Source organism: Manduca sexta, chromosome 10, assembly GCF_014839805.1.
Source record: "Manduca sexta isolate Smith_Timp_Sample1 chromosome 10, JHU_Msex_v1.0, whole genome shotgun sequence".
Taxonomy (NCBI): domain Eukaryota; kingdom Metazoa; phylum Arthropoda; class Insecta; order Lepidoptera; family Sphingidae; genus Manduca; species Manduca sexta.
In genome coordinates this window covers 11,606,148-11,617,718 of record NC_051124.1, presented here as the reverse complement: position 1 = coordinate 11,617,718, position 11,571 = coordinate 11,606,148, and the positions used below count along the sequence as shown (strand labels likewise).

The 11,571-nt window shown below is 34.2% G+C and overlaps 2 protein-coding genes across 6 annotated transcripts in view; one reads left to right on the top strand and one right to left on the bottom strand.

Annotated features, from left to right (window-relative positions):
- Window positions 1–1,905: 1,905 nt before the first annotated feature.
- LOC115448698 (aladin) lies at window positions 1,906–6,778 on the top strand. The gene is made up of 6 exons (XM_030176213.2): window positions 1,906–2,107; window positions 2,174–2,766; window positions 3,189–3,401; window positions 3,824–3,975; window positions 4,483–4,681; window positions 4,964–6,778. Exons 1-6 carry the CDS (start codon window positions 1,985–1,987, stop codon window positions 5,103–5,105), a joined length of 1,422 nt encoding a protein of 473 aa, XP_030032073.1. The 5' UTR covers window positions 1,906–1,984; the 3' UTR covers window positions 5,106–6,778.
- Window positions 6,779–8,809: 2,031 nt separating this feature from the next.
- The window catches only part of LOC115448699 (espin), a 71,870-nt gene continuing 69,108 nt past the window's right edge, over window positions 8,810–11,571 (bottom strand). For 2 of the 5 annotated variants that reach the window (XM_037437161.1, XM_030176214.2), the window contains exons 12-14: window positions 11,096–11,304; window positions 10,116–10,300; window positions 8,810–9,766 (exon numbers count right to left, since the gene is read on the bottom strand). In XM_037437161.1, coding sequence (XP_037293058.1) covers window positions 9,657–9,766; window positions 10,116–10,300; window positions 11,096–11,304 — 504 coding nt within the window. In that variant the 3' untranslated portion in view covers window positions 8,810–9,656. The remainder of the gene's footprint in view (window positions 9,767–10,115; window positions 10,301–11,095; window positions 11,305–11,571) is intronic. The other 3 variants (XM_030176216.2, XM_030176217.2, XM_037437162.1) reach the window with 3 other exon arrangements.

Genomic DNA, 11,571 nt, shown 5'->3' with positions numbered 1-11,571 from the left:
TTCTTGCGACCCACTGAATTTGAATTAGAAATACGCCATGAATTAAAAAATGTCTAACCTCGTCTTATCGAAAATTAGTTTAATTTATAAGAAGGTAAGGTAAAGGAAGAAGGTAGTTAATAAATTGGGTCCAAGTGCATTATTTTATTGTTCTAGTGGTTGTAGGCTACTTTATAGATTTAAAGAATGGACTAACCACTCAGGAATACTTGTAGAAAAGTGCAAGAGAGACGATCATACGGCCCACATATGGTAAACCATTATACAATAAAAAAGGAACAGCTATAGTCGCAAAATTGTGTTATCTCTTTATTGAGTGATTAATTTTGTGTGATTCTTTTGGCCTGTTGTACTCATTTCGATTTGCTCTTCCTATTAATCTCGGCGAACCAAGTCTAGCCCTCTACGCCCGCATATTGCGTTGTTACAGATTTTATCTAGGGTGATAATTGGCGGGGCCAAAAAAAATACTTGGCGAATTCAACAAAAGGTCTACCCCACGCGAAGCCACTGTAAGTGCAAGGCTTTTCCTACTCCCTAGCTACGACCATGTTCCAGCGCCTAAGGCAAGTAAGTGTGTATAAATAAATTGTACAATATGTGAGATGAAACTTAGCAATCATTTAAATCAAACATAAATCACTAAAGGTAAAGCATCTGATCCCGCCCTTCTCTAGCGATACCATATCACACGTGAGGACGCGAAGTCGCGAATGGCAAAGAATCAATTACTTGACTGTCACCTACCGACGTGCTACTTTACATAAATCTTCGGGTAGCGCAGTAAATTCTCGCAAAGTACCCCTATTATGCTTTGAATACGCGAGTAGAAATCTTATCTGTGTCGTTATTCGTGCGGTGAAAATTACCTACGCGGAATGGACGAATTTTAATTTCAAATTTGTTATAATAAATTACAAGAGTTTCTCAACTTCAAGTAACATAATTATTCGAATGAACTTGTATACTTTGTTTAGCCTGGTTTGTAACACTTTAGTACTCCGGCTGAGTTGTAATTTTAAATTTATTGCCATAGATTCAGTCTTTAATAGTTTATAAAGTTTTAGGTATTGTGAATACGTTCTTTGTTATAATATTATAACACTTTAAACCGAAGGAAATAATGAAACACACACACAACGCCTTTTATTCCCGAAGAAGTAGGCAGAGGCGCAACTGATGCACTCTCTTTCCGCTGTATGTATTCCCTTCTATGTGATAGGGGGTGAGCCTATCGCCTTATCGGGAATAAATAAATTAATTAAAATAAGTACTCCGGACTGATACTAAGTAAAAAAACCCAATTGCTTTTGCTTTGCCCGACGCAGAGAACGAACCCGAAACCTTAGCACTGAAGTCCCACCGCAATACAATTATGCTATCGAGGCAGTCCAATATATGTAATCAAAATAAAAAAAATTCAATGTTTTCAAAATTATAAATCCAATTTATAGCGGTAATTAGCAAAAATAACAATTATGACTGTACGTTTTTTATTTTATTTTTTAAGATTTTTTATAGATTATTTACATTGCTTACTTAATTTAACAAAGTTTTTAAAATATTTCTTGTAAAAAAAATATGTTATTAGCCAGCACCCCCCTCTCCTCCGTGAGATTTGGTCGGATTCAACTCTCCCCTTCTCTTCCTGACCTCTAAAACGCATCCCACCTCTAACAGTTCATTGCAATTTTTGTAAAAATAATGGATCTACAGAGATCTGCATAGAATGACTTCCATATTGACAAGAACATGAAGAACAATTTATATAAAAAAAATTGCACAAAATAATTATTATGTTTGCGTGTCTTCAATCTAAATAAATGAAATAAAAAACTTCGTATAACGAAAAACATTATATTTTTACATATTGAAACCCCAAATAATGGCTGTCAATGTCATTGTCGTTTGACAACGGTGAAATGTCAAATATTTTAAATTTGTTAACGCCGGTCCGTTGATGTGATAATTTATTTTTGTGAAAATGTCTGCTTTTTGTGACTTTCCCGATTTGCCTCAAAGAAACGAGACAGCATTCTGCAAACTTAACGAAGTATACTGCTGCGGCAACATCCGATACGGAAATGTCACAACATTCACTAATGCGGTAAGGTTAGAAACTGTCCCAAATTTACCAAAACATGCAACTTGCTTATAATATAATTGTTTTCAGACGAAAAGTCACCCAGTTATCAACGTTACGAGGGACGTACACCACAGAACAACGGACGAAAATATCTCCATGTATGTCGATGTAGACGATCATTTATTGAAGAAAATAACCAGTGTGTGGTACAAGCAAGGGTTTTTGGAGGCTCTAAGCGTTGCTGCGGATCCGAACGTGAACCGAGAGCGACCGCTACTCGCAGTAACTGCATCGTACATATTAAAAGTGGCAAATGTGTTCACAACATTTAGGTATTTCCTGCAACCTCATTTAAAAGACATTGGACCCAAGATTGTGGCCAACTATTCTAGGAGTAGGAATTGGGGCAATGTGCCAATTAAATGTCTGGCATGGCATCCCCATACTACAAAGATTGCGGTGGTTACAGCTGATGATAATATAAGGATATATTGCTCAGATACATCATTTGTTTCTACATTGAAGTGTAAAACACAGGGACATGTGTCTTCAGTAAGTTGGAGGCCTTTCTCAGCTTCTGAGTTAGCTGTTGGATGTGAACAGGGAGTGATTGTGTGGACTGTGGACCCTAACTCAATGTTTACTAAACCTTCATCAAGCAATGCAGTGTTATTGACAAGGTATTTCATATTTTACACATTTATTCTTATTAGAGAATTTGCTAAACTTTAATAACACACTCACCTTTTATCTCTGAAGGTGTAGGCAGAGGTGCAACTCATGCAACTATTGTTCACTGTGTGGATTCTGTCACATAACGTGATAGAGGTCTATCACCATATCTGGCACACTTTCCAAACTGGGCTGATACTGATTAGAAAAACTCAACTTAACTTTGCCCAACCTTATGATCAAAGCTAAACCTCATCACTACAATTGTACAGTAATCCAACTATGCAACCAGGGCAATCACCTTTTTAATTATTTTATAACATCATATTTACAATACACATAAAATTTTATAATCAATCAAATCAAACTTATTCATTTATTTATTATTAGATAATTCAATAATACTTATAACACACTTTCAAATTCCCAGACCAGGTCACAGCCCAGTGACAGATGTGAGCTGGTCTCCGAACGGTGACCTCCTTATCAGCTGCAGTGGAGCAGACACCTCCATGCTCATGTGGGATGTGGCCATGGAGGTAGCCGTGCCTTTGAAGAGGGTGGCAGGTGGAGGCATAGTCTTCGCACAGTGGTCATTTGATGCTGGTCAAGTGTTTGCTGCTACTTCATCCATTATATTTAGGTATGGCGCTTATATCACTCTTTGCTAACTTAAGTCATGCTTTCAAATATTTTGCTAAAATATATAGCAATGTAATACTGTTATGTTATGAAATCTATGAGATATTGTGAAAAAGGTTCTTAGATTACTAAAAAAATAATTATGTAAAAATATATCTTATTTGAATCTCATAATAGATTATACAACTACAATATAAACTTTGTAGAGTCTACTACAATTACAATAGAATTTCATAAAATATAAATATTCATAATTAAAAATTAAATTCCATAATTTTTATTGTTATTCTAAGCTCATTTATACCAAAGACCTGTATAATGTAAGAATAAAATCAAAATTATAGCACTATTACTACAAATACTTAGAGAGTTGAAGAAATAAAAAATAAAAATAAATAAAAATCCTCACATATCCATTTTCAGGGTGTGGGATACTAAAAACTGGACCCCGGAGAGATGGTGCGCGCGCGGCTGTCGCGTGGTGGCGGCGTGCTGGGGGCCAGAGAATATACTCCTGTTTGCTGCCAAAGGAGAGCCCATGGTCTACGCTCTCACCAACACTGGTCTTCTTAGCGGTAATTATATTTCCAATCCTTAAAACCCTTTGCACATGAGTGCTAAGTAATAATACTTAGTTGAAAAATCTTTTATGCCATTTTCGTAGCAACTTTAGTAGAAGCTACTGAATATAACAATCAATATTACTAGATAAAATCCCAATAGCTCTGGATATAGATGGAAATATGCAGGTCCAATACTAAAGATGTATAAATATAAATACAAACTAACAAAGATCCCTGGCTTCCTTTGTGTTTTATCTTTTTGTATGTTTTTATGATGTGTATGGTACTATTCATGGTCATAGCCAGGGTGGTGTTAGGTCTCCCCTCCCCATGAAATAAAGATTGTTCAACAATTGCTTTTACACCTTTTGTGATTGACAACTTTCTGATACTTTTTCAAATGAATATAAAGTTCATTCAATGCAGATTTTAGTTGTAATATTTATTAAATCCCTCCGCACTACTAAAACTTAGCTATAACTCAAATTACTTTACTTCAAATAGAATATTAATTTTCAGGTTCACAAACCAGCAAGGCTGTTCCCATCTTAGATGTAGCTAGAGTGGAATTAGCATCGGGTGACATAGTTGGTGGGCCAATATTGGACATGTGCTGGGATCCCACAGGGAAGTACCTGGCGCTGCTGTTCGAAGAGTCGCGTTTGATCGCCGTGTTCTGTACCACGCATATTATGATGCAGTTGAAGATTACACCATGGTAAGTCACTGAATTTTTCTTCTGGTGTTTGGTCCCATCTTTGTCTACTGACCATGTTTCGTTGGGTCCTGTTGTCTCCTTCCTAGGCATCATGTCAAACCATTCTACCCTCAAGTCCATGGATAACCAACTAATTTAAATATTTAATTGTTTGAGTAGGTTTTAGACCTGCCTTTTACAGTCTAATATAACAATATACTCCTGTAATTATTTGACATGTAATGCAATAATTAATTTATTTAAGCATGTATTTAATTCCTCAAAATGTTTGTTCTCTTGCAGTTGCTTTGTAACAGGCATAGAAGAGGAGTTACCCACTACAATGACATTCCAGCAGAATTTCACTGAGGGTGCTTGTTTAACAGTAGCATGGTCCAGTGGGAGAGTACAGCATTTCCCTATAGTGTATACTGACTCTTATTAATATGTAAATAAGGTAGGTTAATCTTGTAAATATAGTTTTAAATATATATTCAGAGATGGCGTTGTGTCAAAAAGTTAAGTTAAAAGGAGTATTTTTTTAACTGGTTCTGAGTTTAAACTGATAGGCATTCAATGCGACTTGAGGGTTATGTCACAAGAAAGATAAAACTCCAGTTTGGATCCATAATATTGCTTGTTTCTATCGAATATTAAAGAATTTGTAAACATAATATTGAATACTTATTGTTGAAGCAGGGCCTTAACTTATTGAGTAACACTGGCATTATAAAAAAATAAATATATTGGTAAGATGACCTTAACATAAGTAAAGAAAATCATTGAAAAAAATTAACTCTGGTTGATGAAAATTTGTTAAAAATATCATTTGAGTGGACCCTAGATGATACTCATGTATTCATCATTTATTGTTATTTGTATTAAAAAAAACTAAACTGCCAATTTAAAGAAAATTAGAAACTATACATAATTATTCCTAAGATAAATTGCTAATTATTAACAATGGCTGAAATTGATAAATGATGCCTTATCTATCTTATGATCTATCTTGAGAACAAACCAAGAAAAATAAATCTTCGTCATGTTTAACAAATTTTATTGTGATGGTCCAATTTTGGGGTCATTTATTAATTTCGGTTAAAATTCTATAAAACTGCCTTAATTATTATAAGCAAATAAACAGCCTATTTCATCTCATATTCCAATAGTTATTAAAAATACTGTAAAGTTATATTTTTGTATTTTTTAAAGTGCATTTAAATAACAATAAACTGACTGAAACATCGAATATAATATTAAATGCGTTTCAATTCTATGAATATTTTATTATCTCCAATATTAGCACTGTAGCCAATATTGGTTACATTTCTACGAGAATCAATGTTAGTTGTCAAACTGCTACTAAAATCGTTTCTTGTAGTTCTAGTAATATTCACATTTTTATATTTCTCCTTAATAATACGCCTTGTGTCTTTATTTTTAATTTTACCACCTTTTCCTTGCAAAGTATTTTTTAGTGTTCCCCTGGGACTTAATAGTGACTTTTTTAGTTCATCATCAAAAGTCATTTGCACCTTCACATATACACTTTTTCCATCTAGTACATGCAGATTTCCCCAAGGATTTAAAACATGCTGAGCCCGTCTAGATAAATACCTCCCATTACATGTAATAAAGACTGTACAAATTCTACTAACGAAATCCCGCGCCAAATTCCCTAAATCAACGCTTAAATTTACATCTATATCTCTCTTCACATTCAATAGGAGTCTAAGCCTTAAAGATTTTAAGTAAATTTCTAGATGTTTCTTTATATGCCTCTTTACGTGTGCCGTGGTGTTGTTTATGATTCGTGTAAGTATTTTTATGTTGGCTTCTTTGTTTTTATTTTCATTGAGTTTTATCTTTTTAGTTTCTTTTGCGAATATCCGGATTACTTTTCGTTCGACAGTATTGCTAACGTTATGGATAAGATCGACTACTGAATCTTTCTCGACGCTGTGATCAGACGTTACGTCTCGTGAATACATTGCGGCGTAGTTTCTGATAGCACTCACAGCTGTATCGTTAAGGGAATTGTAAAAATCTGTCATAAATATAGTCAATTCATTGGAACATATTTGAAAATCTGCGCATTCGTCTGCATCATTACTATTGTCTCTGAGTACGTTTGGGTTTATATCATTTTTGTAATCTTTCTTTGGTGTTTTGAGTTTTATTAATCGACAATTTACTTTATACTTATGTGGTAATGCCATAGTGTTATTGATTCTTGAGAAAAAATCTTTCATTCTGTTAAACAATAAAAGTGTTTCATTAACAAATTTGTTTTGAGTTAACTTCACGTACTGGTGTTTGAAATGCTCCCATTCGTCTTTGGTCATGTTGTGCATTTTTAGTAAAGTGTCTTCTTCTGTTTTACCGAAACGGAATGTTTTTTCTGCATTATCAGCACTTTTCCACATACATTGACTCCCTATGAGTTTCGCCATCAAACCGTCGAATGTTTTTGTCACTAGTTTTACCGTTTTGTCGGAAACTGGTTCTTTTTTTAGTGCCTTCATAATTTTTTCTCTAAGTTTTTTGTATGCCTTTATGTCGGCTTTAAACGCATCTGGCTTAATGCCTTTTCTGTTTCTGGCAATTTCTTTGTTATTTTTTACACTTGGTGTGAATTCAATAATCGTTGTTTCTTCCCCTCCATTTAGCGTTAAATTTTCTTCACTTTCAATAACTTTGTGGTCGTCGTCTTGCAAAAAAGGTTTTAATTCGAGTATTTTTTGTGTTATTACATTTTTTATAGTCATATCCTTGGAGGTTCGAAAGTTATAGGTATCATTTAGCTGCAAATGTAGTGACTTAATATACGGTTTTACGTACTGATCAATTAAATTAGTTATAAGTGATGCATTGGGGAGGTTTCCTTCAATCATTTTAGATTCTGCTGATGTCAGCACATAGAGCAGCAGTATTACTGGAAAAATAAGTAGAACTTACAATTTAAGGAAATTTGTGGTAGATAATTTTGGTTTAAATTCTCGAGAAAATATTTTATCCAATTCCGAACACACCGTCAACTAATTTAGCCATGAAGTAAAATCCTTGTACCAGATCTTATTTTTAATATGAACGCGCTATTGCCACACAGTCTTGGCTTATTAGTGATGTCGAGAAAGTTTTCATTTATAATAATTTATTAAGCACTAAATATTCGTATGACAAACCTTTCGATATCGCAAAATGTCTCATGTTGTAACTTTGATCTAGTTTCGCTACATTTTATTGTCGTGTTTACATCGCCCTCATATTTTCACTCGTTATACGTGGTTTTATTCCAACGTGGGTTTTATGATCTTTTATATTGCCTCTAAAGGTTTAAATTTAAAATTTTATTGCAAGCAGTTTCTATATTCTGAAAATATTTGAAATGTATGTGATTTTATTATGAATAGTTCTCAATTGATAAGATTATTTTTTCTATAAAAATATTGTGCCACGATAGCATGATATTGAACCTGTAGACCTTACCATTTTTAATTATTATTTTTGAAAGTGTTTAACTATAATATAACGTTGGCTACGTTGAAATAATAATTGGGGAAAACAGTTGGAATAAACCCCCTAAAATAAAAATACTTATTTAACCGTATGTGTGATTTTTGTCTGGGAAAATTTTTAATTTTCAATTAAAACACGATATACCAGCTGTAAGTTGCTGAGGAGTTGGATATCCGGCAGACTACATAATGGCCCAACATCATCTCAAGGTTGCCTTATCTTAGAAATACTACCTAATAAATGTACCAAACTTCAAATCAATCGAACCTGTGAAAGTAAAAAGAGCTGATGATATTTGGAAGCTACGATGCCACAGACCGACACAGATACCTTAAAAACACCCATCTTTTTCCTCCGAGGGTTAAAAAGGATTGACAGAAACACAGATAAAGCAACAGCGTTTTATTTAACAACATTATAATATATAATCCATGTCGTAGTAAAGATCTCGCCTGAACAATTACACAAAGTTCATTGCAAAGCTTACGATGAAGCTTAAAACTAATATTGCAACAATGGTATCACTTGCATTAAAAATCTTAAATATATTAAATAATCTTATACAAATTCAATTCATTATAAAATTATCAAAATTTACTGGTCTATACTTATATATTTTAAATCGTTAAAAAATCTAAAATATAAGTAGATTTACATTTTTACATGACTACAGTAAAAATAAGTAAGTACCTATAAAAATTAAGTTTTCGTGTTACTAAATTTAATATACGTATCCAGTGCGTTCGGATACGTATGAAAATTTAGCTGGAAATCTCAAAGTAATTTGTATGAAAAACGTTTAAAATTATACAACAAAATGTATAGGTTTAAGCCGCGTGTTTTGATGTGAATTTACGTCAAGTAAATAGTCAAACTGTAGCCCTTACTGCGCGTGAGTGCAAGAATCCATAAATCGGTCCATAGACACTAGATAGATGACCAATACCATAAACAAACGTAATAAATCTATGAACAGATGTATTGATTCTTGCCCTACCAAAATGATATTACGGAGCTTTTATAATTCTTTTATACATTGAAATCTATTTTCAAGACGTACTCTCACAAAAACACATGCAACACGACTTTCTAAGTCTCTACTTAATTTTAAACTTGTAGGATTTCCTTTATATATGTCGACGTATAAATCTTGGCATAAATCACTTACTTTTACCAGCAACGGTCATAACTTGTTACGTTTTATGGCGTTGCTACAAACGTTTTGATGTACATAACTAACAATTATTTTTTATAGTTGAGACGGTCATAGAGCATGAAACATTCAAGTTAGAGTCTAAGTGTAATTATTACAATAATATTTTCTTTTAATTTAAGTGATAACATAATCGCAATATTGACACTGGGCATAACATCGTTTGATTTCTTTTAAACTATCAACATTTAAATTTCGAATTCTGTAACCGTCTCAACCATAGAGAATGCTAAACTAAGTAGGCTTAATACAAAAATAAATTATCTATTCGAGTAGATTGAGCTTGCTGTTGGTTTTGCGAAGTTGCGCTCGCCACGGTATTATTTTGGCGCTTTCTTCCTCATCCTCGTGTTTGCCGTTTGTTGTCGAATGACCTGTAAATTACATTTCAATGGATTAACAAAAATCTTGGCAAGAATTAATAATATTAAATGCAAGAGTTATAGTTGGCAAACATTTTTTTATCTTTCCCAAAATTTTGAGGTATGTACATTTGTTAATTTTTTGTCTCTTTTTTTGAAAACACAGATGTTTCTAGTAAACTTATAATCCAAAAAGTAAATTTATTGCAGATTAAATTTAATCTCATTACAAAATTAGAAACCTAGCATAGTTATTCCAATAAAACATATATTTATTCGAATACTCCTGTCTTTACTACAAGTTCTTTCTACAAAAAAATATTCCAATAAGTCGATTTTGTTGACTGCTTTTTCTACTTACCATTGCAATGATCACTGGAGAGCTTAGCTTCAGAGGGCGCCCGCATCGGCTGCGAGGGCGTGTCGTAGCACAGCGTGATGTTGTCGATGGACACGGCGCGCTGCGTGCCGCTCGGGTACGCGCGCCACTCTCCACCATTGGTGTGCCCGTTGGTCTCTTCCACTTTTGGAGTGTATAGGGTTTGTCTGCAATATGGGGGGTTAGTTAGCTTTAAAGTTTACGCTTTTGTCGAAGGTTAAGCAAAGTCGTAACTGATGCACAGTCTCATCGCCAAGATTATCTTTCTGATAATGAAAGGGGGAAGCCTATTTCCATGCAGACTACTGGACAAGTCATGTGCCTTGAATCGAAAACTATAGGTATGCCTATTTGTATTTTGGTCATAAATAAAATCCTTGCATACATCTCCCATCATACTAACTTCTCGACGGTCCATTTCATCAACATTAAAACATTAGTGTTAGCAATCAGAGTAGACACTTCCTCACAATCTCTTCCGTCACTATAATATGTTAGCCGTGGTTACTAAATGTTGATTGGATATCCGACGTTAAGTTACTGCTTGCTGAAGAATTACTTATGCAGTATTACTTTTAGTTATTAGCTTTTGATCACGGCTCTATCAGCGTGGGTATTCAAGGCTTGCTCTATCTCTTCGCTGAACTTCATTTAAAATCATTAAGACGTTTTCGAATCATTTTCTAACAAACATCCATATATCTAGAAATACAATATAGGCTTTCTACGAAAATGGTATTACACAAATTCTTTTTAGGTAATTTTGGAATACCAAGAAACTTAAGGATAATTATACAATGTTTATTTAACCTTATAACAATGTCATCATTTTTAAGGAACCTTTTATTCGTACTTATAGATTTAATTCTTGCACTCTCGCCGTATTCGTCTCCATACAAATCCTCGATCGAAATATCCATTCACCATTCACTCCAGAACCTTCCATCCTGTATAAAACCAACCTCAACCTGCTCTCAGCCTCCTCTCTCCGTTGCAACAGCTGCCTCTTCCACGCTGGGACGGCAGCCGCGCGCCGCCTCTCTGCTTCATTAGCCAGTTCCTTCTCCAGGTCCTTTCTCGCCTTTTCAGCCGCTCTCCTGGCCAGCATCTGCCGCTTCCATGCTGGTATGATGTTGCCAGCAGCGTCCCGTTCCGGTACCTGCGAAAAACCCTGCCATCGACCAGCCCGAATATTCAAGGATGACTTTTGGACATGACCATCTTCAAGTTTATGTGAAAACAGAGATGAGATTGTATGGCAATTAATAATGTAAAGAAAACTGCATAGATACAAAAAAAGGAAATAAAGATACTAGCAATACAATAGACGCCGTTAATAAGGCTATGTAAAAACGAAGTACATTTAATTAAAGCAATATTTAACAACCTATTAAAATAGTAACTCTAATGGTGAAACCTAAAGTCCATAATGGGTGAC